At 48.9% G+C, this 27,057-nt stretch overlaps 11 protein-coding genes and 1 non-coding gene across 12 annotated transcripts; 4 read left to right on the top strand and 8 right to left on the bottom strand.

Moving 5' to 3' along the window:
* Nucleotides 1-903: 903 nt before the first annotated feature.
* LY89DRAFT_736934 (cysteine proteinase) lies at nt 904-2,612 on the bottom strand (the record flags this gene model as incomplete). Its single annotated transcript, XM_018220192.1, has 4 exons — nt 904-2,186; nt 2,301-2,364; nt 2,414-2,500; nt 2,550-2,612. 4 exons carry the CDS (start codon nt 2,610-2,612, stop codon nt 904-906), a joined length of 1,497 nt encoding a protein of 498 aa, XP_018068291.1.
* Nucleotides 2,613-3,340: 728 nt separating this feature from the next.
* Nucleotides 3,341-4,910, bottom strand: LY89DRAFT_672201 (uncharacterized protein; the record flags this gene model as incomplete). The annotated part of the gene is made up of 4 exons (XM_018213267.1): nt 3,341-3,652; nt 3,768-3,868; nt 4,050-4,182; nt 4,680-4,910. The coding sequence occupies 4 exons, from the start codon at nt 4,908-4,910 to the stop codon at nt 3,341-3,343; spliced, it is 777 nt and encodes a 258-aa protein (XP_018068290.1).
* Nucleotides 4,911-6,238: 1,328 nt separating this feature from the next.
* Nucleotides 6,239-7,887, bottom strand: LY89DRAFT_590956 (COP9 signalosome-like protein complex subunit 2; the record flags this gene model as incomplete). Its single annotated transcript, XM_018209629.1, has 3 exons — nt 6,239-7,534; nt 7,579-7,807; nt 7,850-7,887. The coding sequence occupies 3 exons, from the start codon at nt 7,885-7,887 to the stop codon at nt 6,239-6,241; spliced, it is 1,563 nt and encodes a 520-aa protein (XP_018068289.1).
* Nucleotides 7,888-8,135: 248 nt separating this feature from the next.
* LY89DRAFT_687264 (uncharacterized protein) lies at nt 8,136-9,790 on the top strand. Its single transcript, XM_018215462.1, has one exon. It carries the CDS (start codon nt 8,290-8,292, stop codon nt 9,688-9,690), a length of 1,401 nt encoding a protein of 466 aa, XP_018068288.1. The 5' UTR covers nt 8,136-8,289; the 3' UTR covers nt 9,691-9,790.
* An 11-nt stretch (nt 9,791-9,801) lies between these two features.
* On the bottom strand, nt 9,802-11,082 carry LY89DRAFT_708994 (lipoyltransferase). The gene is made up of 2 exons (XM_018217724.1): nt 10,417-11,082; nt 9,802-9,938 (listed from the first exon to the last, which is right to left on the bottom strand). The coding sequence occupies exons 1-2, from the start codon at nt 11,069-11,071 to the stop codon at nt 9,892-9,894; spliced, it is 702 nt and encodes a 233-aa protein (XP_018068287.1). The 5' UTR covers nt 11,072-11,082; the 3' UTR covers nt 9,802-9,891.
* Nucleotides 11,083-13,518: 2,436 nt separating this feature from the next.
* On the top strand, nt 13,519-14,775 carry LY89DRAFT_150840 (uncharacterized protein). The gene is made up of 4 exons (XM_018205393.1): nt 13,519-13,665; nt 13,751-13,801; nt 13,854-13,903; nt 13,983-14,775. Exons 1-4 carry the CDS (start codon nt 13,613-13,615, stop codon nt 14,453-14,455), a joined length of 627 nt encoding a protein of 208 aa, XP_018068286.1. The 5' UTR covers nt 13,519-13,612; the 3' UTR covers nt 14,456-14,775.
* Nucleotides 14,776-16,932: 2,157 nt separating this feature from the next.
* On the top strand, nt 16,933-18,499 carry LY89DRAFT_672196 (FAD/NAD(P)-binding domain-containing protein; the record flags this gene model as incomplete). Its single annotated transcript, XM_018213266.1, has 6 exons — nt 16,933-16,978; nt 17,030-17,067; nt 17,112-17,408; nt 17,472-17,757; nt 17,807-18,085; nt 18,141-18,499. The coding sequence occupies 6 exons, from the start codon at nt 16,933-16,935 to the stop codon at nt 18,497-18,499; spliced, it is 1,305 nt and encodes a 434-aa protein (XP_018068285.1).
* A 311-nt stretch (nt 18,500-18,810) lies between these two features.
* On the top strand, nt 18,811-18,878 carry LY89DRAFT_t54. Its single transcript has one exon. It is a non-coding gene; the product is annotated as a tRNA-Trp (tRNA).
* An 825-nt stretch (nt 18,879-19,703) lies between these two features.
* Nucleotides 19,704-21,855, bottom strand: LY89DRAFT_736928 (uncharacterized protein; the record flags this gene model as incomplete). The annotated part of the gene is made up of 9 exons (XM_018220191.1): nt 19,704-20,356; nt 20,405-20,620; nt 20,677-20,959; nt 21,008-21,068; nt 21,124-21,270; nt 21,375-21,474; nt 21,532-21,572; nt 21,625-21,645; nt 21,698-21,855. 9 exons carry the CDS (start codon nt 21,853-21,855, stop codon nt 19,704-19,706), a joined length of 1,680 nt encoding a protein of 559 aa, XP_018068284.1.
* Nucleotides 21,856-22,574: 719 nt separating this feature from the next.
* On the bottom strand, nt 22,575-23,614 carry LY89DRAFT_687259 (cell surface protein). The gene is made up of 4 exons (XM_018215461.1): nt 23,482-23,614; nt 23,149-23,434; nt 22,927-23,099; nt 22,575-22,869 (listed from the first exon to the last, which is right to left on the bottom strand). Exons 1-4 carry the CDS (start codon nt 23,554-23,556, stop codon nt 22,672-22,674), a joined length of 732 nt encoding a protein of 243 aa, XP_018068283.1. The 5' UTR covers nt 23,557-23,614; the 3' UTR covers nt 22,575-22,671.
* A 1,856-nt stretch (nt 23,615-25,470) lies between these two features.
* Nucleotides 25,471-26,097, bottom strand: LY89DRAFT_736926 (uncharacterized protein; the record flags this gene model as incomplete). The annotated part of the gene is made up of 1 exon (XM_018220190.1): nt 25,471-26,097. One exon carries the CDS (start codon nt 26,095-26,097, stop codon nt 25,471-25,473), a length of 627 nt encoding a protein of 208 aa, XP_018068282.1.
* A 75-nt stretch (nt 26,098-26,172) lies between these two features.
* LY89DRAFT_736925 (uncharacterized protein) lies at nt 26,173-26,866 on the bottom strand (the record flags this gene model as incomplete). Its single annotated transcript, XM_018220189.1, has 3 exons — nt 26,173-26,468; nt 26,520-26,738; nt 26,794-26,866. The coding sequence occupies 3 exons, from the start codon at nt 26,864-26,866 to the stop codon at nt 26,173-26,175; spliced, it is 588 nt and encodes a 195-aa protein (XP_018068281.1).
* Between the last annotated feature and the right edge of the window lie 191 nt (nt 26,867-27,057).

Genomic DNA, 27,057 nt, shown 5'->3' with positions numbered 1-27,057 from the left:
CTTACTCCAAGCATATCCCCTACCCTATCGAAGATCTACATGCACAGAAACAGAAACAGAAACCACCAAACATCTTCATCCATCCTTGGACAGACAGATAGCTGTATTTACTATTTGCCAAGCAGGGTATATATATATATATATATATATATAAATCCACACAAGAAACGAGAGGAGAGTTGTTTAAATTAAAAATACTGTGCCTGGTAGAATACAGTAAAAATACCAAGATCTTACCTAGTCACCAGAATATATCAGATGAGAGGTTGTCTAGGAAGAAGAGACGCTAGAGATCTGGGCTAACACGTAAAGCTGATCACTCACACCAGCCAGGGAATCAATCTCGGGGGAGAGAGAAAGAATTTCCACTCATATTCATCGATAGATAGATAGTAGCATAGACTGCGTAAGCTAAAAGGTAGGTAAGGTAGGTAAGTAACTAACGCCCGCACCATATTTTCCATCCATCCATTCATTCAACCCATTCATTCATTCATTCGCTTCGAGAAAGAAAAAAAGTAAAAGAAGTAAGTAAGCACAACAAGCAAGAAGAAGAAAACTCCAACCCATTCGCTTGCTCAAATTTCAAAGCTTGCTTGTTTGTCATCAACCAGTCCAGAGTTGTTTGTGTATGTGTGTTGTGTTGCGGTCTGGTCTGTTCTGTATATTTCTGTCCCACCCGCTTACTTATGCCATGCTAAGATGAGACGCAACCACCACGTTTCGTCCTGCCAGCCAAATGGTATATGATTTGATTCGTAACGTCGTATCCGCTGTTGAAATTTTTTCCCCTCTCTCTCTCTCTCTCTCGCGGGCGCTCTCTGATTCATTATGCCATTACCGCTTCTGCACCGCCCGTTTCGTCTTCTGTATCCTTCCCGTAGAAACCTTATTCGCCGTCTGTCAGCTCGATCTTTTCCGGCCCGTTGGTGGGTCTTCGGATTCTGGTGTCCACTCTTCCGGTTGGAAGTTTGGATTGTTGTAGTGTGCCACGTTGTAGTGACTGTTCTTGAATGTGCTCGTCTGGAACACGACAGGTCCTTCCCACTCCGCGGCAGCTTCCCATTCGTATTTGCTCGGTCGAAAGCTTGATGCTGAGCTGGGTGATGACAGTTCCGACGACAGTGGATGGCCCGATAGGGAAGTATGCGATGAGAGGGACGGCCGATGAGGCGCAGGTAGATGAGTAAGGATTGGAAGTTGTGTCGTTGGCGGAGGGAAAGCTGAGTGGGTTGAAGGGAGTGTTGGGGGTGTAAGCGAATTTGGGGGCGGCGGTTGGGCCGGGAAAGTCGCCGGAAGCCCGTTCGAAGAGACCTTTGCCGACGAAGCGCCAGGAGAGATAGGAGAGACAGATATCGAGGATGGAGTATATGCTTCGAGAGGTGTTGTATTGTATTGTGAAGGAAATCCATGATGTGATTGTTGTTGTAAAGAGAACCCTGGAATGCAGGAGAATATTGACATATCCAATCCTGACATATCGCCCATTACTGCTGGGGTAGTTTGTATATTATGTCGATGGCTCAGACTGGTAGCTCTTTGAACCTGGATATTGGTATTTTGTGGGATCTGAATCTGTGGGGCTTGGTCTTTGTAGAGAATATCGTAGTGACTTGGTCGATACAGGAGATGGATCATTGGACCAGCAGGGTTTGTCGGTACACCATTGGCATCCTCAGATTGAAAGACGTGACTGTTTGCCTGAGATCCCTCACTTCGGTCAAGGTAGACAATTTCCACCGCAAACCCAACTGGTTTCAACAAGGCATCAATAAGAAGTGTCATACCCAGATGATCGATCTCTTGGTTGACTGGCTCAATCCAATTCTTGGTATATCCATCGACACCTAATCCATCTGGAATGAAACCCTCGTATGAAGCTGGATTGGCCTTTAGCCACGAGCTCGCAAGCAACCGGAAGTAGTATACGATCGAATTGGAGATGCTTGGGTCGTTGAACCGTTCTCTCAGTGTTGCTTCTGCTTGTGGTATCGAATGCGGTAGCAAGTTGGCCAGGTCACTTAGTAGACCTGTCACCTCCTCTGCCATATCTTCGTATACCCATTCTGAAAAGCCTCCAGCAGTCTTGAGTAGGTTGTTGAGTGAGGTTATTCGGGCGACTTCCTCTTCCAATTGAGCCTTGTTCCGCAGTCGCAGGAGGGTCTCGAAATATGAAAAACCAGCAGCTGCCACCAATTAGCTATGAAACATGGATGCGTATACGTTTGATGGAGGGGGAGGTCATGGAGGTCATGGAGGTCATGGAAGTCGTCGAAGAGTGATCATGGAGTTGAGCTTACCCCGCCATCCGCAGTTCCCATCACCCAGCACCGGTCGATAATGCGAATACTTCTGCGGTAAAGCCTGGGACCGAATTAGTGAATATTCAATCGGCAGCAGTAGAGAGACTCACCGAAGTCTTTACAACGTAAATTGGATCTGCCTTTGCGTACTCCTCGGTGATCGCCAGGCTGCTCTTCTTGTCCCCTACCAGAGGTCCCTCCAGACAATTAGCATTGATCACGTCTCACTTTCAAGCTCCAGCCTACCTCTAGCGCGGGTTGGAAGTCTCTTGCCAGCGCCTCCTGGGCTTCCATATCATTGTTGGCCATCTTGAACGGCTGCGCCGGGTGTGAATTGTTGTGGGGAAAGGGTAGATGGGGGTTCGCATTGAGGTTGCTGTTGTTGTTCGTAGCGACAGGACTGAAGATGGGATCTCGAAACACTGTCGGACCCGCGTTGTCCACCACGCCAGCCGCAGGTTGAAAACCAGGAAAGGCAGAAATGGGAGATGCAACCCCATACGAAGAGAAAGGAGAAAAGGGAGTTGGCTGTGGCTGGAACATGCCTCCTCTCGTCCCTGCTCTCGTGACCGAGCACCTTTCTTCTGCAGAATTGGCAGCAGCGGTGGAGGAGGTTTGAAGTTTTGTGTTTGTTCTCACACACGCACGCACTCACACGGCAGCGCAGCGCAGTGCACCGCACACACACACACACAATGGCTCACGGCTGGGTGTGTGGATTGGCGAGAGACAATAACCACCACAACCACAACGCCAGAACTCCAGGGAATCTCTGGCCTCGTTTATTGCCGTGTCGCACAAGAAGGAACACCAAACCAATCCGATGCTCGCAGATCAGAGAAGAGAGACAGGGCAGGCGTGCAATCCTCGAGAGCCTCGTCGCTCAGCTCAGCCTCTAGTGCTGTTGTTGTTGGTGTTGGCTCTGGTGGTAGTGGTGGTGGAGGTGTCCCCAATATGTGGTGTGGTTCGTGGTTTGCTGCTGGGCAATATTTGATGGATCAAGGGACGATGGCGGGAGAACGATGCGGGAGACGGTACTAAACTGCACTGACTGGATCCCAGATACCCAGGACCAGATGGGCGCCTCCAGAACTTTCAGATGCTCGATGTACCGTACCGTACCGTACCGATGCAAGCTTCACTTCCACTTCCACTTCCCCTTCCCCTTCCACTTCAGATTGTCGGAGCCGGTCCCGCGGTGCACTGACTCGCGGTCCGTGACGCTGCTGATGCTGGTTCTGGTGCTGGTCCCTTGGTCGGTGGTGTCTGGGACCTTCAAAGGACGCAACCCTCCCCGGCTCCTGTACATCGGCGATCTGCACAGGTCGAGATGCTCTCCAGAATTCAGCCTAGAAACAAGCAACAGCAACAGCAACACGAACAACAATAACAAGAAAGAGGAGAAGGATGAGGAGTAGCTGCTGTTGGAACAAATGGACCGCCAAGCAGGAGGAGGTCTCGTACGGCGTGGAGCACGGGCATCAAGAAAGGGGCCGTCGGCGCTGCTGATGGTCGCCGTGGTACCGTAAAGGACCCAAGCAATAATGGAGGAGGAAAGGTTAATGCTACCTAGGTCGTGGTCCGATGCTGGCTCAGATCAGACCAGGCCAACTCAGAGACCAGCCAGAATCATCCGTAGGTGACCGGAGCGGCGGTGGGAGTTTGTCGCTGCGCTCTTTTTCTGCTTCTTCCTCGTCTTCTTCCTCTTTCTCTCGCCGTTGCAAAAGTAGGTCAGTAAGTACGTACCGCGAAGTCCTGCTGTCAAGTACAGTACGTTGCTTCGCTGTAGAGGGTGCCCTGCCCCACCTTCCTGCGTACAAGTCTCGTCTATTTCGTGCTTTGATGGCCGAATATCACAGCCCTCGCATGTTGCCTGTGGCTGTATACTGTAGGTAAGTAGCCGGAGAGGAGACGTTATGATGTAGTACCTCCAAGATCGCGGGGCACAACACAGGTACACCGATGATTATCCTGCACTTGTTCAAAGCTGGGGAAAAGGGGGAGGAGGGGAAGGGGAGGGAAAGGGAGCACAGAGAAGGACTGAAAGAGGGGGTCACAGAAGGAACTATGGATGTCGGGCAACGATGTATCTTCCGGTGTCTCCACGCTGCATGTTTGGGACGGACCACAAGCCAGTACAACAGAGGGAGAGGGCAATCTATCATGAAGGCATGAGGCATGTTGGCACTCCTAACTCACTCAAGCTCCATCCATCGACAGGGTCAATCACCATACACAGACACCGCACCGTGAAAGAGGGCCCAGCTTGCCACAAATCCTAAAAGTCCAAGAGCCAACCCGACAATGTCGGCATTCCGATAGGCACGAAAGCACACGACAATAGGACGTCTTTCGCCTTATCCTGTGCCGCTGTACCATTCGCTCCTCGTCAGCTCCAGCAGCTATCCCGTCCAATAAACCCCCCTCGAAGACGATGAACCGCGCGCTAAAGGCGTCAATTTTCCCCAAGATTCTACTGAAGGTTTCCAGTGAATGCACGGCGTTGCGATGTATCACATTGGCAAGCTGACCGACCACCTCTCCAACTGGAGGTTCCGAGACCTGCTGAATGCGACCCTCCTTCATGCGAATACGACACTGTGACATGGAGTAGGATTTTCCGACCCAAGGAAAAGAGCTCTCGAACCACCCCCAAGTCAAGTTCAATCGGGAATCGATGTCCCCAATCTCAACCTCAGGCTGCCTGGCTGCCGACGTGAAAAGATTCCGTCTGTCTCTCGTTACCTCTCATCATTGTTTTGGTGCTGCGTGAAGCCAGCGGATGGCTGCATGAAGCGATGAGACCTTCCATCCATCCTTCCCTCCCTCACCTTCCCTTCCCCTCACAATCTGTTTAAGGGAGACGAGACGAGAGAGCAGAAAATCATTTGCCCTTCCCATCCCATGCCATCCGTACGTGGGACTGGCCTTATATTTGCAGCATGTCGGCATTTCCAAGCTCTCCGCTCATCATATGTCATAAATACATCCAACCAACTCACCAGACAGGACAGACAGACAGCGTCCGGCTAGTTAGTGTGTGTCCAATACGCTGGGAAAGAGCCCCGATGCAAGGGTGACACAGCTTTCGCTGCCATTGGACGGGGCTCCCTCCCCTCGTGCCCCGGGCCGGGAAGCCTGCGTTCGTGCGTGCGTTGTGTGCGTGTTGGCAAGCTCGCACCAGCGAACGGTACGTCGTGGACGGCGCTAGGATGGCTGGCTGGCTGGCTGCTTGCTGCAATGTATGTAGGTAGGTATGTAGGTATGCCAGGCCAATTGTATGGAGAGGCAATTGTAGGCGATACATACATACATACATACATACATACAGTACATACAAGTTCCAGAGGATAGAGTATGAACAGGGGAAGGAAGGGAGAGAGAGGAGGGGGAGAGGGTTGGGGGCTATTGTGGGGCGGCGACCGCTGAATGGTTATCCTCTCCCCTGGTTGCGGGAAGCTCCCGTTCGTTACTTACTGGCACGCTGGTGCACGGCCTTGATATCACTTCCACTTCCACTTCTCTTAACTCGTCTTCACATAGGTACGGCATGAAGCCGCTATCCTCCCCGAGAGGGAAGAAATGGCTTGGCTGCACTGCACTGCACGAAGGGTTTGTACGTACGTACGAGGAGCGAGAGGCCAATGAGGTGGACTATGCATGCATTTCATTTCTGGCCAAATCAACGCCTTGCTAATGTAATGTACCTACCGACGGTGCGTCAAGACAGACAGCGAGCGTCGAGCGATTCGCTTCTTCGCTTGCTTTGCTTCGCTTCGTAGCGATACCGCACGTATTTTGTTTCGTTGATATGAGTCCACATACCATACCATCCCATACCAGTTGTTTCATGCCTTTTGCTCGTTACCCGTGTGACCACGTTTTTCTCTGTCTGCATTATGCACTCCACTTGTGAGAGAGGAACAAGCCCTAGATCAATGCAGCAATGCATTCACCGTAGCCGATTGTCCACCGCTGCTACTTCCTCCTCCCTTTTTGCCTAACTTCTTCCTATGGTTCGACGCTCCTAATCCTCCCCCCAGACTCGGGTTCCCCCATGTAGCAGCAGAAGGCTTCGCGTTTCCACCACCGGCGCCGAACCCCAGGCTCGCCAGGTCGTCCATGCCAATCTGCTGCACATCAGGCATCTTGAAGCCCTCGCCGTCGGCGAACACGGTGCGGGACAGGGAGTCGAGGGCAGCCGTCCACTCGGTCATGGCGCGCAGGCGGTCCGCGTCGCTGGAGTCCTCGATCTCGACCGTGCCGTCGCGCTGGTTGATCTTGCCGTGTACTTTCTTGTCGACGATCAGGAAGCCGAGGATGTCTTGTACTTCCGAGACGGGGATCTTGAGCGCCTTGCCGATGAAGGCGAGGTTGAAGCGGGTGTAGGGTGCGATGAGCTTGAGGACGGCTTTGGTGCGCATGTTGCGGGTTACTTCGTCGATGTTCTCGGCGATGAATGGGTCGGACATCAGGTCCTTGTTGTCGTTGAGAACTGACTCGTACTGGTGAATGTCGTCTCGTTGGTAAGCATCTACGAGGTTGGTCATGGCTGCGATTCGAGGGTCGTTCTTGTAGGGCTTGGTCTCCTGTGATTCGAAGGGATTGATGTCCGATTTCATCAGCATGGTCGTAAGGACTAAGTACTTTAGAACTTGGATTCGCTGCAAGGAACCAGCTTCGTCGTAGTTGCGGAACGATTCGAAGAAGTCACTCTGTGCGTCCTTCCAGTTCTCCTCGCTCATGTGCATCTTGCCACCACATTCTCTGATGATGCCCATGATCTTAGGATGAGGTACTGCTGACTTGACTCTCAGAGCTCGCTGGTACAATCGCTTCAACTGCTTGTTGTTCTTCGTCTCGGCATACATTTGAATCTCCAGGGCGTAGATCTCCAGAGAGTATGTGCCTTTGCTTGGATCGTCAGAGCCATCCTCCCGTTCGCATGCCCTATGAAGCTCTCGCAGCTTCTTCGTAACGACAATGTAGTCCTTTCGATCGAGATAGAGCTTCAGGAGCTTGATGTTGGTCTTCAACCAGAGTCTCTCGTTGTTTGTGCTTTGGAAGGACTCCAGGGTCTTGGAATAGAACTCCTCCATGCACTTCCCAGCTGCAGCATCTTCAGATCCCTTCTCGATGTAATCTAAGATGTTGTTGATAGACTTTTCTGAGTAGTTCCGGGTGACTGCGCTCTTGACATATGTGAGGAGTTCTGAATAGTGTTCGACAGCCTAGACCGTCAGCGAGAGCCAAAGCATATGTTGCTAACTCATACCTTTTCATAGAGACCAAGCTTAAACTCCAATTTGATCGCCTGCTTCAGACCTTTGAACCCCCAGTCGCCCTTCTCCTTCTCAAGCGCAGGTACTCCTAGAAATTCTTCGATTGCGCCTTCTGGATCGTTGACCTTCATCTGCTTGGCATTGTAGTACTTGTTTTCGATATCGACATCACCATTCTCTTGATCATCATCGTCTTCCTCATACTCAAAGTCATACCTGTAGCTGTTAGCTTGAACAATACTAGCAAACTAAAGCTTGATGTACCCCTCATCCGAATCTTGCATGAAGTCATCGTCAGACATAGTTGCGAATGTGCGCAAATGATCGTGATGATGCTGAGTGTGTTCTAGTTAGCGATCAGGAAATATCAGGTCGCAAGAAGTTGTTTGAAGATGGTGGAGGATTTGAAGATGTGGGGAGTTGAAGCTCCCAAGGCTGCGTTGCCTAGAGCTGCAGATAAAGCAAATCTATTGGTTGGTGGCTTTAGCGTGCTACTAGCGCCTCATGCCTAGATCGAAGCCTTGTTCAAATCCTGGTGGCTGTCGCAACTATTCGACATTCACCAACAAACCGATTTCTCCTCACATAGAGATTCCTACGACAGCGATAATCTCTCAGGAGACGACTGTGAAAATACTTCGCTCCATCCCCTACTATCTCTATTGTTCCTTCCATCCTGTGGCCTGAAATAAACAACCGCGAAAATGGGTGGCGATCTCAACTTGAAGAAATCATGGCATCCCGTGCTCATGAGCAATCAGAGGCGGGTGTGGGAAGAAGAGAAGAAAGCCCTCGATGAACGCAAAAGAACCGAACAGCGTATCAAAGAACTGAAGGAAGAGCGAGCGAAGGAGGAGATTCAAGCAAAGCTTGAAGCAGCAGGCAGCCGAAAACGTGTTGATCGAGTCGACTGGATGTATCAAGGCCCATCGAGTGGACAAGCTGGTACTACTGAGGAAATGGAAGGTTACTTGCTTGGAAAGCGACGTATTGATGGCTTGATTAAGGGCACCGAGCACAAGAAGTTGGAGAAGCAAGCCTCTGAGCAGAGTTTCATGGCTCTGCAGAATGCAAATACTCTACGAGATACGGCTGCTAAGATTCGAGAGGATCCGATGTTGGCGATCAAAAGGCAGGAGCAGGCTGCTTATGAAGCTATGATGAATGATCCCATCAAGCGAAGACAATTACTTGCAGCTGCTGGCCAGGGCGAGGAGAAAAAGGAAAAGAAGGAAAAGAGACGACATAGACATCATCACAGAGATCGAGATGGAGAGCGTGATGATTCTGATGAGGAGCGACGACGAAAGCGAAGAAGGAGAGACGAGGATGGACATCGATCGAGTCGATCTGAGCACCGACGAAGAAGATCACTCACACCAGAGGATCGAGGTCGCCGCAGATCAGACAGAGATAGAGATTATGAGAGGGAGAGACGCAGAACCTCCTACTCCAGATCCATATCTCCTCGACCACGAAGTAGTCGGGATGAGCCACGTCGCCAAGGAAGATCTGATAGAGATAGAGAGTACGTGAAGGAGAGACGCAGAAATTCTTCCTCTCGGTCTGTTTCTCCACCTCCGCGAAATAGTAGAGAGGAACCACCTCGTCGGGGTCGAAACAGACATAGAGACGAAGAGTACGATGAGAGAAACAGACGCAGGAATACGTCGTCGAAGTCTGCTTCACCACGTCCACGACGAGATAGCCCCGACAGACCACGTCGATCAACCGAGAATTTCCATGAGCGTCCCAGATATCCGGAGAATATATCAAATGGTTACAACCGGAAGAGCGGTTTCAGACCGCAAAATGGGACACGCCCAGAGGCATCTGCTGAAGATAAGGAGGCCGAAAAGCAACGAAAGCTAGCTGCAATGCAACAAGATGCCTCAAAGTTGGACATCGATCGAGAGAAGCGTTTGGCAGCACTTGCAGAGCAGGAGAGGGCTACTCGTGAATTTGAGGATAAAGCACGAGCCAAGTCCGCGAAGTATGGAGACAAGGGTGACTTTGTTAATGGTTTGCATAGAAAGGCAGGAGAGATCTCTTTGGCTGACCGGATTGGACGTGGGAAGCAAGGCCTTATGAAAGATGATCATTGATGGAGTCTATGGCAGTTGTAGAATTGTTGTGTCATTGAGTTCATAGTTCTACTGCAGACTAGCTTTGCTTCAGCATTCAATAGAATAAGCATATTTGAAGCACTTTACATTGCCAATCCCTCTCTCAATTTTTGAAGGCTTTCGATGTTGTAGGCCTAGTTTAAATCTATATAACCATGTACATTTACAAGGGACAGGTAGTCATGTTCCTACAATTCTCACTGCTTCTTTAGCTACTTCTAGTGATCCTTATTCTGACCTCTCCATTTTCTTCACCGGGTCATTGACTTGCAATATCCTGAACAGCCTGCAACCAAACTTTTCATGTCCTCCTACCAAGACCAAGAACATCTCAATCCAAACTCCTCAACAATTCCTCCTCTTCCTCCGAGATTATCCTCCTCGGCGCTCTCTTCAACAACGGTCCAATAACCTCATCATCAACATCCCTCAAATCCTTAACATCAACCTTCCTCACCCTCTCCTCGCCCCCCTCCCCAAACAACCCCTTCGCAAACTCCCTCACCCACGTCCTCCCCACAATACTCGGCTTCATCCGCGCCCTCAACTGATCCCCCGTCTTAACCTTCGTCCTCCACCTCCCATCCGCACTAACCTCCACGCCCTCCCCCTCACTCACCACCCCTCTCGCCCACGCCTGCCTCTCCTCCCAACTCGGCGCCCCGCTCTTCCACATCCCCTCCTCCTTCCCCAGCTCAACCATACTCGTAACCCCCTTCCCAACCAACCCACACGCCACGATCCGCTCGAACCACCGCAAGTCCGTATTCACATTCAACCCCACCCCATAACTACTCACACTCCTTCTCAAATGCACACCGAGCGCCGCTATCTTCCTCTCCCCTTCCTTCTCCCAAACCCCAGGATTCTCGGTACGGACCCCTCTTAGGCCCCAAGCCGACAATGTGTTGATCGTTGTTTGTTCCAGCAAATGCACGTAGCAGCGCACACTAATCCCTTTCTCCCACCGCGGCGGGAACCGAGCCCGCAGATCGAGGATGGGGTAGATGACCAATTGGCCGGGGCCGTGGAAGGTCGTTTGGCCGCCTCGCAGCGTTTGCTCGATGGTGGCCCATTCGGGGTCTAGATTTGGGTTTTGGAACGAGGGGCGGAGCGGGACGAGGGGTTGTTTGAGGATGGAGAGTTGGGAGGGCGTGAGGGAGGCGTGTTCGCGGCGGCCGGTGGTGTAGACGGGTGTTGGGACGAAGGTGAGGATTGTGGGTTGTGGTGGTGGAGAGGAGGAGGGGGCAGCTTTGTGGGCGAGGAATTGCGAGACGAGGGCCGATTGGAGGTGTTGGGCTTGTGGGAAGGGGGTTATGTTTGGGAGGTGGATGTGGCGGAGGAGGGTGGGTGTGGACATTGAGGTTGGAGTGAGAGTTGTAAGTTTTGAGTTGGGAGGACGAGGCGGAGACAAGGCTGATTGTGCGGTAATGTTGGATTGGGGTGCCGTAGTTTGGTATATCTTCACGTCTCCAATCAGACCAGTTGTTTTCTCTCAGCCCCAATGCACAGCGAGAGAAGTGACTGAAGATGCCTCTAGAAGCTAAAGTATCAATTGCCATGGGAGATTGTTATTCATCTCTCTCTTCCATGTTCTGTATCAGCACCTCCTCTTTGAAACCAACTTCTCGATGGAGAGTTGGGTTTCTGCATTGCACATCACAGTACTAATACTTATTTTTGCTATTCTCGCGCTTTTACCTAGTATTTTACAAGCTTTCGCTCGACAAGAACTATCTCTGTACTGTCACAGCCCTGAGCATATGCAAGAGCCGATAAAATCTGGGAGGACATCTAGAAAAATTGCGTGCCAATGGATATTTACAGAGCCATGCATTTTAGATGTTCATTCTTTATTGATAGCAGAACTGATAGCTTTTTCGTTCCAACAAATGAAGCGGTTGTTACCCATTGCCGATTATGCGCTGCGAATAAAAGGGAATGGCACTGCCTCTCAGGTTAAATCAGGAATTTCCAAAGCTACGGGACTCGGGGATGTCATGAGATAAGAACTGGACGGGAGTCCTTGGCTCATGACTATAAAAATTGTGAGTATCAAGGCCGGGATCTGATACCACCATGTACCATCAAATGACTCGAAATTGAAGAATGTAAAGAAATCCTGGGCCATAGAATTCCAGAATCGTTTCCTCTTCCTTTATTCTCCTCCCTCGTTCGAACTTCACCCTTCTGCCTTCCCCTCATCTTCCCCTTCCTCCATGAGAATGACCCTCAGTTAACATCCAACTATGTAACATGAATCTACTTTGTAAAGCACATCTTTCACATTACCATCAACAAGTCTCCAGAACTCCTCACCTTCCAAACATTCTTATCAATTTTCAAACGATCAATGCCTTCGTCTCCTGGCAAAAGCTAGACGCCCGCCCTTCTCATTTCATCTCTCGCCGACTTTCTCATTCGACATCATGTTCCAATGGGACCCCTTCTGTTCAAATATTCTTCAAGGATCAATCATCGTTCACTCTCAGTCTCGAGCTCCAATTAAAGACAACGAAGTCTCTCAGTCGAGATTTTTGCTTGAAGCGATGAGAGCTCAAGTATAACCACACTCCAAGAGCAACAAAGATGATGAATTCTTAGAATGAGAAGAAAGTTGCGGCCTCTGAGTCTTGGAATGTGTAGTTCCCGGATCCTTAGCTGACCTCATCGAAGAGTTGAAAAGTGAAGATGTAAAGAATAAAGGCATACATTGTTGAAGACCAACTGTGGGCGTGAGATGCAAAGTTAGACGTCCGAGAGTTTGCCATCGACCAGCTTCAGCTCGCAAGAAGGCTTTGCCTCTCAAACAAATAAACGATGAACATCAAACAAGCACATATACCTCCACCTCGACCCATATAAGAACACTCGTCCTCGATGAAAAATTTTATCGGGCTCCTCAAGCAACCCCAATACAACCTTTTACCTCACCACCGGCCAGCTTTGACCTCGTTCCAATTTATGCACGGCCTCGAAGCCCAAAAACGTCGCGGAGAAATCAAAAAGTCAATACTGACGGTCCTCGGACCTTCCCCACCCAGTTTCGGCCCGCTAACCTGGATAGAGAAGGAGCCCCATGCGAGGCCGATTGAAGATCATCCGCGTAATCATGCGTCAAGCCACAATGGAACAATTTATTGAGAGCGTGCATATGCATAAATATGCAGTATAAATAGGACCCATCAACTCGTATTGATTAGAAGGAGGTATCGATTGTGGCGTAGATGTGTGGCATGTTTTGTAACGCGATACCCGAATCCGAGCTGGTGGAGTGCGAGATAGAGAAGAGGCTCCTTACTGTTATGGGAGAAGAAGATATCTGTCTGTATTCCGGAGATTAAGCTGCAAGAGGACAGGTAGATGATTAGATTTGTATAATTACAAATTATACGCAATTATTGGTATCGAGATGTGGCTGGTGCAGTGTAATTAGCATTATTGGCTTCCACGCTTGTTTTCAGCACCGACGCCCAGCAATCCAGTGCAGTGCAGCCCCATCCCAATCCCGCAGGCCGGAAAGCCCAGATCCTGATCTCACCCGCCTGTACGCTTGCGCCCCAACCTGGTCTGCTCCGCTGCTGCTGCTGCTGCTGCTCTTCTTCATCATTCACTACTGTACGGCACGGCATACTGTATCGACAATTCCACACTCTCCTTCAATTTTATTATTCTGCACTCGAAGCAATCCTACCGACGACCATTTCCTCGACTTCGCTATCTGCCATTGCTGAGGCTGCAAATTAGACGATTCGATCCAATCCAATTCCAAATTGTTGCGATCCCTCCTTATTTCGGATTACCTCACCAGTTGAACACTCGATCTTGAAGCCCCATCCGTACATTGCAGGCGCATTGCTACACCTCACCGCAGACCGATCCGAGGATACATACAGTCAAGATGCCGTGTGGACTTGGAGGAAGCAAAACTACGCAGCGGAAACTGGTCTTATTGTACGTCTTACCCCCAGTTTATCTACCCAGCGCATGCCATCCAAGCAAACCCTACGTCCTAAATGAAGCTAACAGATTGCAACAGAGGAGACGGAGCATGTGGAAAGACGAGTTTACTGAACGTTTTCACAAGAGGGTAATTCCACCTCCCGCAATGGCATCAGGAGACCGTACTGATGATAATCCAGCTACTTCCCCACCGTCTACGAACCCACCGTATTCGAAAACTACGTCCACGGTACGTTCCCACCCTCTACAATGAGGACCCGAAATCCGGGTACCTGCAGCAGCAAAATCACTAACACACAAGGTCTCAGACATCTTCGTCGATAATGTACACATCGAACTCTCGCTCTGGGACACGGCCGGCCAAGAAGAATTCGACCGTCTGCGCTCGCTCTCCTACGACGACACGCACGCCATCATGCTCTGCTTCAGCGTCGACAGCAAAGACTCGCTCGAGAACGTCGAATCCAAGTGGGTCGGGGAGATCGCCGAGAACTGCCAAGGCGTGAAACTCGTGCTGGTGGCCCTGAAATGCGATCTCCGCGAGCAATCGGCCGACGACGAAGCCGCGGCAGAGGAAGGCGGCCAGCAGAGGGAAAAGAAGGAGATGATCAACTATAATCAAGGGCTCGAGGTCGCGCGGAGGATCGGCGCCCTGAGGTATCTGGAGTGTTCGGCGATGCGGAATCGGGGCGTCAATGAGGCGTTTACGGAGGCTGCGAGGGTGGCGTTGAGCGTGAAGCCGAATGGGGGGAAGGACGACTCGAAGTGTAATATCATGTGAGATTTCTGCGTGGGAGTGGAGGAGAATGGAGAATATGGGGACCACATGGGAGTCGGGGCGTTGGAGGTCTAATGAGCGTTTCCTTTGCTGCGGATTAACGTGTGCGCCTCTTCTTTGTTTTTCTGGTACATGGTACATATTTTCTTCTTCTTTCGAGGGATGGATGGACGGTTGAGGTTCGGATTTGGTCTCAGGACTCAAATTTCACGGCCAGACGAAGCAAACAATTCCCCAATACCAACCAACCAACCTTCTCTTCAACATTCCCAGGCGTTTGTTCTGCATACCCATCAGCCAATCACGGAAACCTTCTTCCTTTACAAAACTTTCTTCGCTTCTGCACATAAATTTTCTCTCGAGAGGATCAGATCTGGATTTGGCTGGGCTGGGCTGGCGGCGTTTCTTTCCGAATAGCAGGATAGGGTGTTTGCGCTTGCCGGACGGAGGGGGGATCAGTCAGCAGGAGGAGGAAGAGATGTTAGTAGTACTGTATTTTTTGGTTTATAATGCATCAGAGAAAGTCGGGTAGAGAAAACTGTCTATTTTCCCACATTTTCTGCTGGCTTCCCATTTGAGGTTTCTTGTGATTGGAGAGAAGGTAGAAGAGGGACCCGGTAGACTGGTATGTTGCACGTCTTTCTCGATTTCTTGATTACAGGCATCACACCCTCTTCTAAAACTTGCTGCCACACTCCCAAGGGACGGAAGGCTTGGTACCATACATGATGTTGGGAGGGCTTGGCTGAGGGAGCTGAGTGGAGGAGGGGTAGCGCTAGTAGCGGGAGAGTATTACGGGGTTAGGGGGGTTACCCCGGATTTTTGGTTGAGGTCCTTGTCCTTGCGTTGTACCTTAGGGTTTGGATCTCGATCGGGGCTCTCTTGCAACATACTACTACTACTCTCTTTATCTGCATTTGCTACTAAGGCTTCCTGTTATCCTGCTTTCTCAACCCGACATTATAACCCTGCAATCTGAGGCTCTGATGTTTATTACTTTTGTTGGTTGAATATCTGGTTTCTGTTTTGATGGTTTGTTGCTGTTTTCAAGCTTTTCGTTGTCCTAGGTTTTGGGGTAGCTTTCGCCAGTGAAAATTTTCTTTATGGGCTGGGATATTCTTAGGACATGAAATGAACAAGTTAGGATGAAAGGGGTTTCTTGTTGTCATTCTAACTCCCATTTTCAAGCTCTGTTTTGATGTTAACGCTTATGTTCTGTTGTCAGTTATGATGTTATCTTGTTGACAATTACGTTCTGTTGTCAACACTTCCTTGCACGGCCAAAAGTTTTGTTGCGGTCATTTTCTATCTTGCGGCCAATATGCTTTCTGTGGTCAAGAGTTGTTCTGCGGTCAACACTCGCCCTTATCTCGTCTTGTACAGACTTGTATAGGGTTTTGGTTGTTCTGTGATCCTCATGGGAGATGGTCTAAGAGGTGTTTTTATAGAAGTTCTCCATGGTTACCCGGCAATAGTGAGCACACTCGTCTGGGTTATTGTCGTGATGGAGTTTGTTCCTCGTATACGAGGACGCTTTATATATAAATCTAGCTGAGGGGTTATCTTTGAGATTGGTGAAAGAAATGGTGAATTCTTGTAGGTTGATGTGTGAGTCGTTGGTATTCACTGTGCCACATTGAAGCTTGTCCAGTCACAAGCTGCAAGAATTATCCGGCTCCAACGGGATTCGTCCTGAAGTAGCAGAGAATCCGTTCCGAGCTGCCGATCGTGATCATCACGATAAACTCGACTTGTTAATTGCAGGAGCATGCACAGAGGAAGCAGCTGCGAATGTGATTGATGACTTGCCGGTGGTCTTGCCAAAGGCTACGGATTGCTTTAACCCTACTTTCGTACAGATAACGAAAGCCTTCTTGCAACATGCACCACTGTGTATAGGCTATCGGTCGTACATTGACCTAAGTAGGCGCCTAAGGAGTCTAATGCTTTGAAATACAATTCTAGGAATAAATGATTCCACAATAAAGAAAATGTTCCGCTTGAAGATGAGCTCATAGCATGTTCGGTCTCGCTCCCAATGGGGAATTTACAGGCTATCTGCCATATACCAAAGTGTGTAGAGCCTATCTGCCGTATATTGGCCTGAGTAGACGCCTAAGGAGTATAATGCTTTGAAATACAATATCTCAAGAACCAATGGTTCTATGATGGAGAGATTATCCCCCCATGAATATGAGCTCATGGCACATTCGACTTTGCTCCATGCTGGATACCACAATTACCGCAAATACGCTCATCTGATTTTGCTTTCAAATCACAAGGTCTCTTAGTTCAAAGTTTTGGGACGCGGCGACCACCGGTGTCGGCTACGTATTTGGGCTCTTGAATTTCCTATTTATCTTCCGTTGAATCACCCATTTTATCTCTCATATCGAGCAATCTAGGCTCCTTCTGTGTCTTGAACTACGCCTTCAGATAAGCACTTCAACATCCTTCTCTATCTACACTACTCTTTCAACATGGACTCCCAATCCTCGCTACTTCGGGTGTTGATAGTAGGAACTGGTTAGTACCTATGTTGTATATCCCTATGACCTCCCTGATTAAGTTGTCTAGGATCTGCGGGGCTACTATTTGCCCATGCTCTGAAGAAAGTAAGCAATGCCATCACTGCCATGACCGCTGTTCACACAACTAGGTTGGAATTGCCTACACTGTGTTTGAGCGAGACACAAGCTTGTACCAACGACCTCGAGATTGGAACTTTAGCATCCACTGGGGGCAGAATGGGCTCAAAAGCTGTCTACCTGAGCATCTTCATCCTTTGATAAAGGCCGTGCAAACTGATCCGAGTTATGACAACAATGAGAACAATAGTATGCCAATTTATAATGGTCAGACAGGAGAATTGTTGAACCCTAATCCGGTTCCCTTCGCTTGGCGAGTCCAGAGGAGAAAGTGGCTCGCGATGTTGCAGGATGGTCTTGATATCAAGGTACGTCTCCCATTTTCGAGATGACTACCTCGTTTATATATACACTTGTCTAACGGAATATAGTGGGGTAAACGACTTCAGCATATTGAAACCTCAAACAATATCGTAACAATTACCTTCGAAGACGGTACAAAAGAAAGCGGCAATCTTCTAGTCGGTGCTGAAGGTGCACATTCGCTCACTCGCGAATACCTTCTAGGTCCGAAAGAGGCAGCGCTGCTGCCAGCTCCAATCGTCTCCAGTATCACAATTTCCAGGGTTAGCAGAGAAGCCGCCCTCGCCCTCCGCGCCTTGAACCGAAATCACGTAATTACTCTCCACCCAGAATCACTCTTCACCTGGACGGGCGGTATGTTCTCTCATGATTCCTAGACACACATCTGCTAATGAGTCACAAGTCCATGATGCCTCATCCGAGGATCCTGCAGAATGGACATTCATGTTGATCCAATCATGGCGATCAGACGAGCCGACAGGTCTCGAAGGCGACGACGCTATCCTGCAAGATATGTACATGCGCGGAAAGAAATATGCTTATCCATGGAACGAAGTCTTCACGAGCATTCCTCTTGGTACAAAAGTGTGGCATAACAGACTCTCAACCTGGTCGCCCAAAGCATGGGATGGAGCCGGTCTTGTCACCATAGCTGGCGATGCTGCACATCCGATCACTTTCCGTGAGTCCAGTTCACACTCGCATTTAAGATTTTTACTTACCCAGAACCGTCTCAGATCGTGGACAAGGCGTCAATAACGCCATCGCTGATGCAGCAGACTTCCTCATCCACCTGCAAACCATGAAAGAGCACACACCTGAAGAGCTCATCGCTGCCGTCAAGAAATACGATGAAGCGCTCGTGCCGAGAGGCAGGGAGGCCGTTCTAGCTGCGTATAATAACTCGATGCTGGTTCACGATTGGGAGACTGCGATGCAGTCGCCGCTTTTCACCAAAGGTTTGTCGAAGTATCAGCTGGAGGAAGAAGATATTGCGGCTATTAAGATTGTTGATGTTGCTGGGCCTGCTGCTGAGAATGTTTTTGCTGAGGCTGATGAGACTCGCTCTGTCCCTGAGATTGAGATTCAGGGTTGATTGGAAATGGTTTCTCGTTTCTAGTAGAAGATGTTTTGAAACAGATGGCCTTCAGAAACGCAGAACAACAATAATATTCATTCCACTCAAAGTACAGTTGATTGCGGAAGCTGGAACAGGAACCAAGTTGAGCCCTTCATTGATAGGTGTGCTATTGGAATAAAAACGAATTCAAGGACAATTTGGATGGATTGCTAGCCGACGGCCCGCAAAACTCCACACGTGACGGACGGCTTCGGTAAAACTGTTGCAATTTGGTTAACACATTGATAAATTTGAATAAATCAAAATTAAAGAAACCGTTTCAGCAAGGACCGCTGGCGCAACGGTAGCGCGTTCGCCTCCAGAGCGAAAGGTTATCCGTTCGAATCGGGGTATGTAAACTTCTTCCATGAGTTGAGATTCCAAATATTAATTATAAACAGTGTGGTTCAATACCTCCTGCTGATGTTTTGGCTTTTGTCAATTTTTTTTCGTCTCGGTTACTGCTTCTCCACACTGTTGGCCACCGAGATCACATAACAAACCAAGGTCTAAGGAAAGTACGAAGTACGTGAATAAGTCTCCGTCTAATCCCTCAATTCACAATTTCCGTTTGCCTAAATCACATACATTAGAGTACTCTTTGGTTACATCAAACCCTCTGCAACCATGATCTGTGATCAAGTCCCAGCCACTGAAACGCTTGCTCGAGTACTTAGCTTTTTAGATAAGAAGCTTCTTGTGTTTGTCTTTCTCAATCTCAAAGATCTAGCAATTAATCAAGCTGGCGGATGCGATATGGGTAATCACGGCCTATTTAGTAATTTTTCATGCACATTTGATCTAGGTGTAGGATGAGCTAGGTAACGAGTTCTTAAGCGGAAGGTTTGCCCTAAGCATCGCTTTGGCCGTAGAAGTGAGTTCTTTGTCGTGGCAGTCGCGGGTGCTTCATATAGACGTTATGAACGACGCCTGGACTAACAAGTCGAAGAAATTTGTTGTTAGCTATTCTGCTTTTTATTTCTAGGTCTCCTTTGAAGTTTTAATAAATACTTTACATAATATAATAAAGAAATTTTCTTTGTAAACTTCAAATTCATCATTATTAAGGCGTGTTTATAATTATTGTTTTAATCTAAGTGATCTAAAGTTTTAAAGATTGAAAAAGCAAATAATCTAATTCACATTCGTTGTTTCTATTATATATTTAATTTCTCCTCCATTACATCTTCTTGTCTTCAGAAACAACAACATTCTCAACATCTTCACTATTTCTCCCATTCAACCCATGCAGAACTTCCTTCTTGCCCATAGCCTCGAACGGCATCGCCCTCGCCTCTGCAACATTATCTGGAGGACTGATCTTGCAAAGCAGCGTATACACCGCCATCGCCGTAAACGTGCTAACCAGGTACCCAATATCATACAAATGCATCGCGGGCCCCAGCTTGGCCGCCATACTCTTGACTCCCAGGGTCCCCAAGAACCCTGGGAATGGCATAAAGATACCACAAACATAAGCGACATACGCTCTCCAATGCCATCCGTGGAAATACCAGTACCGGCCTTGAGGATCAGACGTATAGAGATCTTCGATAAAATAGTTGCCTCGACGGATAAAAAAGTAGTCCGCGAGCATGATGCCGACCAGACAACCCATGAAGATACCCATGCCAGTGATGCAAGACAGGAAGACGGCGCCAGAGACGAGGACTTTCCAGGGAACCATGCACCAGCCGCCGATGATGCAGCAGATGATTTGGCCGCGGACGATGTTGATGTAGCGAGGTGCTAGAGCGGATAAGTCGACGCCGAATGGGATGAGGTTGGCGATGAAGTTGGTTCCGACTTGGCCAACCATGAATGTGACGGCAACTGAAATTGTTTAGCTGCTGGTCATGAATAACGGTGCAAAATATTTACCTAAGAAGACAGCGAATTTGGTCTTGGGATCGTTGTTCTCGGCAAAAATAGCGTCAAGAATACCAGCAGGATTCCAGATAGCAGTTCCCCAAATCTTGCCCGTGCAGGAAGCGGCAATGATGCCCATTATAGCAGTGAAACTCGCAGACCAAGGAGCGGCAAGGAGTTGACCGAGAATCTGATCTCTTGGTCTTCTCGAATAACGAGTAATATCAGCTATTGGCGACCGTCAGCACAATTCCCCAATATGATGATGGAGGTAGAGGACATACGCTCAGAAGCAATCAAAGGGCCAAATTCTCCATTGATAGCATTGTTGATAGCACCAACGATTCCCCAAGCCAGAAGTGCTTGTTTGTTGGAGCCTTCAGCTGTAGTTACAGCGAGCGCTTTGAAGGAGCCGGGTCCACCTGATCGGACGAGGGACCAGATGAAGAGTCCGAGGCAGGCGAATGGGATTGTGCAAGCTTTGAATGTGATGAGCCAGCGGAGTTGATCTGGGCGGAAGAAGCAGGAGCCGAATTGAAAGCACCAGTACAGGAAGTATGCAACCATCTATGAGAGTTAGTGTTATTCATATCTGCGAAAACAAGAGGGACATACAAATCTCGTGGTAGTCCCAGAGGATTCAGGCAGTGAGTTGTGGAGGTTGGTCCAAGAATGTCTGAAGTATGTTAGACTATGCTCGAATACTACAGTATGAGGCAGACAGAGCTTACCCAAAGACACACTGGAATACAATATCAAGGAACAAAGCACCGAAGTAGGTTTGAATCCCAAACCACACCATATCCAAAACGCAACGAATGCCAACAGGGATAAGTCCACCCCAAGGACCGAAGGTTGCTCTGATCCAAACAAGGAAACTGTACCTTTTGTCAGTGCCCAGTCATCAACTTCAATTGCAAGTCTGGGTTCACATACACCAATATGGTAGACACTTCCACCTCGACCGTTCCACACAGCCAACAAACTACCGATGAGAAGGCCGACGATGATTGCGATCATAGCATCGTACCAAACGAGACCGCCTGCAACCATGGAAGAGCCTACACTCCATGTTGATGCACCTAGACGAAAGATATCAGAATCACATCTCAAGAGTAGAGTGAGGTAGGTAGACATACCCCAACTTTCACCAATCCAATAAGAGAAAAAGTTCCATGCTCTAAAATCTCGTCAGAATCAAGACAAGATACTTCGGAGTAATGGAGACTTACGTCCAATTTCGTCGCTCTGGTCTATGTACAAGTTAGTCAAAGATAAACTGGCATAATTAAAGGGCAAACTCACCTAACAGGATCCAAATCCTCATTCGACCACCGATGAGTCCCAAACCGATTCACAAGATCCCCATCCGTCTCTTTCATACGCACCGCCTCGACAATAGCAGCCGGCACACCCTTAACAGTAGCCGGGAAGCTCACCACGCGTCTACGAACACGATCCATACTCGCAAGAATCCTGTACTCTGCAAAAACTGACAATCGAGGAAGCCTACATTTGTAGACATGCGAGCCCACTCTTGCTATATAGTTCCCAAACAGCTGGTACCCACCGATCCCAGGAAAGGCTTCTTATCCTCACACCTCTCGTGATTGGATCCCATCACGGCCATATCAGCCTATCGGTCTGGGCCTTTCTGGATACCGAGGAGCTCAAATAGGAGAATTCCCCGTGGGGACCAGCTTGACTCGTGCTGATCGTGAAGGGGCTGATAAGCATATCGGCTGTCAGTTCCCGACGCTTTTTATCGAGTCCCGATGGGTTCTAAGTTCTGTGATTGTTCTTATCGTGGAGGCTCCATCGATATCTTGGCGAGATTGGCGTGATTGTCGGGATACGATGCAGGGTTTTCGGGATTCCGATGAGTTGGCAGATTGTTGGGATGAAGCTTCACGTCAAGAGTAAATTAAGTGCACATAAAAAGAAATTCAAGGCGGAATCTAGACTGTTGATATAGCTGAGCTTGTAGCCCTATGAAATGCCGATTATTGGTCTAGAGTCCCGTTAATGTTTGGGACAATGGCAGTGGGAGTTTTCGGGACTCGCTAAAGTCAGGGGCGAAAGTGGGGGTGAAAATCCTCGGATAGGTTGCTCACAACAAGAAAGGCATGAACAGAATATAAGGAATGTTTACATATTTATCTAACGTAAAATCATAGAAATCATCAATATCAACACAAAATATACAAGCGATCCCACCCAGGCTCTCATCAAGAATGCCAATTCTTCTCTCTTGACCCTTTTGCTCCCTGCATCTCCATCTAGGCCTTCAACATCTTGGCAGTCTTGGCGCTGGTTGTCGAGGTGGAGTTACCTGCACCAGAAGCGACCTGCATAGCAAAGACGCCTCCGAATGGACCAGCAGGGTTTGGATTGGCCATCTTGACCAAGCAGACACCTGATTGACCACCGACTGTGCCAGTGCAGGTGGTTCCGGCTGGGATGGCAACGGAGAAGGGCTAATGACGAATAATCAGCTGCTGTTCAGTCTGAGTTTGATGGCTGGAGATACGAACATAGTCCTTGTTCACATTTTGTGCACGTTTTGCAAGTCCCATCTTGGCAAGCATTCTCAAGCGAAGAGTATTACCATTTGGCAAGATTTCTCCAAAGGTACCTGGGACTTGCTGAGTCACCTCTGCCTCTGTGCCAGAAGCGAAAGAGCCTGTTCCGGTAGGATCGACGATAGCTATGCAGTGTCAGTACTTTGATTTTTGCGATGTGTAAGCTTCACATACCAGTATAAGGGCCAGCACCATCAGTGGTAACGATGTGCAATGTTCCAGAAAGGCTGCCGCCGGAAGAGCTGACTTGAGGTAAGGTTGAGCCGGATTGGGCAACAACATCAGTCATGCCGTCCAGAGTGTTCTTTCCCTGTCCTTCTGTTCTGCCAAGACCGTCTGATGCTGCGTCGAGCTGGTTGAAGATTGTGGTATCGACTTCGGTCTTGTCGTTTTGACCAGCGCCAGGCACGACACCACCTTGAATTCCAAGGGCAGTGGTATTTCCGCCAGCATCACCAGTCTGTACATGTCAGATTTGTTGCCAAAAGGAATAGTGGAAATACGTACAACGACTGAGACTTTGCCGTGGGCTGCAACGAGTGGAGAAGCTGCGAGAGCTACAAGAAAGATCTTGGCGAACATTTTGAAAATTGTGGGAATTGGATGAGTAGAGATGTATGTATGTGAATAATTATAAAAGCTGTATCCTGTACAGAAAAGTGAAGGGAATGCAGAAAAATCCAAGTGAAGTAGAGAACTGTAGACTGAAGGCTTGCTTCTTGATGATGAGTGAGGATATCTGATTCCTGCTGGAAGCTTGGCATCTTATATACTTGAGGCCAAACACCACTCAGTCAGTTCATCTACACTATGGGATGCCCAGACCTTTGGCAGACTTGGCACTCAGACAGTCTCCTGGTTTCGTATCTTGGCGCGTGGCCACGACGATGTCACGGTAAAGACTGCTGTATCTGTCGTGAGGCTGCTGTCCAGGCAAGAAAATGGACTGTCAAATTCAGGTGGTTGTTTCGATTCATTGGATGAAGCTTGGCGTGAGACGAATTTGTCCTCAGATTCTCGCGATATCGACTGCGCCTCTTAGTTTCTACAGAGTTGGCGCCCGAAGGAGCTCGTAAAGAAGGTCTTGTTTGGAATCGGAAACACCAAACAAGCTTTTCCAAGCACAAACAAGCAATACGTCAAGGTCTGGGCAGAAGTCCAGCCGACACCTCGGTTTCGATTGCAAGAGGGAGTATATCGGGGAAAATAAAACGAGGGGGTCCTCACCAGGAGAATTATCGATCAGAGCAGCGATCAAAGCGATCATTGGTGCACGGACATTTTCTTAAGTTATGAGGTTATATCAGCCGCACGATTAGTTTCACACCAACAAGCGAATGGCTTAGATCCCTGAGCAAATCCCGCAACCTAGACCAAGCTTTGTGTCAGAAGTCTTGTTCGAGATGGCGCGGCGTATCGAGTCTCATACCAATAAGGTCAGCGCAGTCAGATTCGGGAATCAGATAAACAGTTCGCTACCGAGAATGAGGGGTAGATAGGGGGCAAGGGGTGCCGATTGACCGTTTTGTAGATCCTCAAACATGCAATCGAAACCATATGGTCTATGGCCCTAGTGAAGATCTTCCAAGCCGGAAATCCGTTGCGAAATGCAAACAACCATGAAGCAGATCACAAAGTCAAACGCGGCGATAGGATCCATTTGGAGAAAACAAAAGTTAGCCACGAAACTTGATCGTCTCAAGGAGTAGCGAACGGCATTCACACCCTCCTCTTCAAAGGTTCTGTAGAAGCGCGAGTCCAGTTAGCCCACAAATACATCATAGGATCTAGCAATCTTGAGACAACCTCCCTCCTCTCAGCCTCATTGCGTCGTGTTCATTTTTATGCTTTGGCAAGTTCCATGACGAGCTCCTTCTGCAGCACTTCATCGCATATGGCCAAAACGGGACAAGAGATATTGGCTCAGAGGTGAGACTTTCACGAAGGCGGTAAACTGAAGTTCTGTACCACATGTAGATCATAGGTATGATGCACAGATTATGCTTTGCTGTAGCAGGTTCGCAACATCGAGTGTACTAAGAAGACTACATCATATATAGCAAAATAATAGAGTGCCAAATCTCTCAACAAAAAGGGATCGTCGACAATGAGACTCGTGACTATAACTCTTTGATACCAGAAATCACACATCATGACCTGTAGAAATATCTTGAAACTGAAAAAAGCACGATAATAGTGTTGCCTTGGTGGACATTGTCGGATGAAGCGGCAAGAATGCCACTAATCGAGGCTTGACTTATCTCCTTTGGGCCCTGCGAGACTTCGGTTTGCTGCCAACCTGCTTAGGGCCATTTGAAGCGACAGCGGCACTTGCTCGTGGTCGACGACTCCTTGAGGGGCCGCGGGCATCTTCATGGTCTTGGACAGGGGGTTCTGCCTCAAGGGCACTTGAATCCTCATGAAGAAGTGGAACATCTGCTGAAGTCTGTGGTGGAGAGATCAAAACCTTTCCTGATGGCTTTTGCTTCGAAGTTTTTACAAAGGCCCACAGTGCATCTTTTGTTTCAGTTGCAAGCCGATAGCCGATGTCCTGTGCATTCCTTGTACGCTTGTATGCGCGCTGAAAGTCTTCGAAAGACTCGCGAGGAGTATCGCTGCTGAGTTGGAATTGATGAACTCAACCTCTGCATCTCTGTCCTCAGATTCGTTATGAAGCACATGATGGCCGTAGATTTTGAGATTCTGAGCACTGAAAGCAACTGTGACGGCTTTCGTTTGACCGTAGAATTCCTTGTCGTACTTGCCCATGTAAAGGTGCGATGCCATTGCGGCATTGGCCATGAGGGCTCCATCGTACGCACACTGGACTTGAGCTACCTCGATACTCCCGTCAGAGCCCTTTGCCTCAACAGCAAAAGCTGGCATGCCAATGTTGTACGAAGTGGGAGCAAGTGCCTCAGAGAGGGCATCAATCGCTGCCCAAGGGTAGTCGGTTTTCCGGTAGGACTCAATTATGTCTGGTTTGGCATCGGAGAGGCCAGTGCTGATATCATTATCAACCTCAGACCAGGCATAATTGAAGTTCATTCCATAACCCGACAATTCAACCTCAGTGGAGTGTTGTTTCGAAATTAGTGGGAAAGCCGAGCTCTGAAGAGTCATCTCGTTACGCGGTCCTTTTGTTCTCACAAGGTATCGTCGATAAACGGATTCGTCGGGTGGTTCGGACTCGCGAGCTCAATCTAATAAATCCTTCAATGTCTCGACGTCGTCAGGAGGTTGTACATCGAGGTCATCGAAAACTACACCATTTTTCATCAATCGAGGCCCAAAGTCCTTGTCGGTAGTGGTCGTTGAGGTTGACTGCCGTGAAGACTTTCCGGACTTTCCGGTACGAGCCATTTTCTCCAGTGCCCTTAAGTTTCTCTCAGTAAGACGAGCTTTCTTAATAGGCTTTTCCGGGCTGTTCTCCTGATGAGCTTTGAGTTTGCGTTTCCGAGTCTGCCTGCTGTCAATTCGGCGGGAATTGGAGCCTAAGTGGGTGTTAACATTTCACTCTTCGGACACTTCAAAGGATAACAGACCTTGCAGAGCTTCTGGCGATGAGACTGGTGTAGCTGCAGAGGTATTCGGGACTGGGATTCGTGGTCTTGACCTGGCATCAACAGCTCCGACAGCCTCGAGTCTTGCCGGTCGTCCTTCCGCAGACAGCGGGTATTGGGGGTATTGAAGCCTATCGAGACCCCGAGCTACAGAGGGAGCGTTGACTTTCGATCGTAACCGTGGGCTTCGCCTCTGCGGAGCTGAAATCAGCATTAGCAATGTCCTCAATCATCCATGAAGTGGACTGTCTCTCACCTGGATCAGCTTGTCCTACGCCGTTCAGCTTTCGCTGAGAAGCAGCACGCTTTTGAATGCGCGCAGAAGGCATCTTTGTGAGACATGAGCGCTGAGTGTGTTGCGTGACCAAGTGAAGGCCTAATGTTGGGTCAGAGGATTTGGAGGTCGCGCATGAAAGATCGCGATAGCTTCGAGAGGTGCGGCTACTGCCAAGATTTCATTGGGTCGCGGCTCCCTTTTAAAGTGGAGCCCAGTCCCTCGCATTGAATTCTGCCGCGGAAA

This window comes from Mollisia scopiformis (assembly GCF_001500285.1).
Source record: "Mollisia scopiformis unplaced genomic scaffold LY89scaffold_18, whole genome shotgun sequence".
Taxonomy (NCBI): domain Eukaryota; kingdom Fungi; phylum Ascomycota; class Leotiomycetes; order Helotiales; family Mollisiaceae; genus Mollisia; species Mollisia scopiformis.
The sequence above is the reverse complement of the archived record's forward strand: the minus strand, read 5'-3'. Positions and strand labels throughout refer to the sequence as shown.

What these genes read in the sequence shown, in the direction of transcription:
- LY89DRAFT_687264 (XM_018215462.1), top strand. Translation starts at nt 8,290, where the DNA reads ATGGGTGGCGATCTCAACTTGAAGAAATCATGGCATCCCGTGCTCATG.
- LY89DRAFT_708994 (XM_018217724.1), bottom strand. Translation starts at nt 11,071, where the DNA reads ATGTCCACACCCACCCTCCTCCGCCACATCCACCTCCCAAACATAACC. An exon ending in GGTTGGGAAGGGGGTTACGA is followed by an intron (nt 9,939 to 10,416) that starts GTATGGTTGAGC and finishes GGTCAGAATAAG; the next exon opens with GATCACTAGAAGTAGCTAAA.
- LY89DRAFT_150840 (XM_018205393.1), top strand. Translation starts at nt 13,613, where the DNA reads ATGCCGTGTGGACTTGGAGGAAGCAAAACTACGCAGCGGAAACTGGTC. An exon ending in CAGCGGAAACTGGTCTTATT is followed by an intron (nt 13,666 to 13,750) that starts GTACGTCTTACC and finishes AGATTGCAACAG; the next exon opens with AGGAGACGGAGCATGTGGAA. An exon ending in CTGAACGTTTTCACAAGAGG is followed by an intron (nt 13,802 to 13,853) that starts GTAATTCCACCT and finishes ATGATAATCCAG; the next exon opens with CTACTTCCCCACCGTCTACG.
- LY89DRAFT_687259 (XM_018215461.1), bottom strand. Translation starts at nt 23,556, where the DNA reads ATGTTCGCCAAGATCTTTCTTGTAGCTCTCGCAGCTTCTCCACTCGTT. An exon ending in ACGGCAAAGTCTCAGTCGTT is followed by an intron (nt 23,435 to 23,481) that starts GTACGTATTTCC and finishes TGACATGTACAG; the next exon opens with ACTGGTGATGCTGGCGGAAA. An exon ending in AAAATGTGAACAAGGACTAT is followed by an intron (nt 22,870 to 22,926) that starts GTTCGTATCTCC and finishes ATTCGTCATTAG; the next exon opens with CCCTTCTCCGTTGCCATCCC.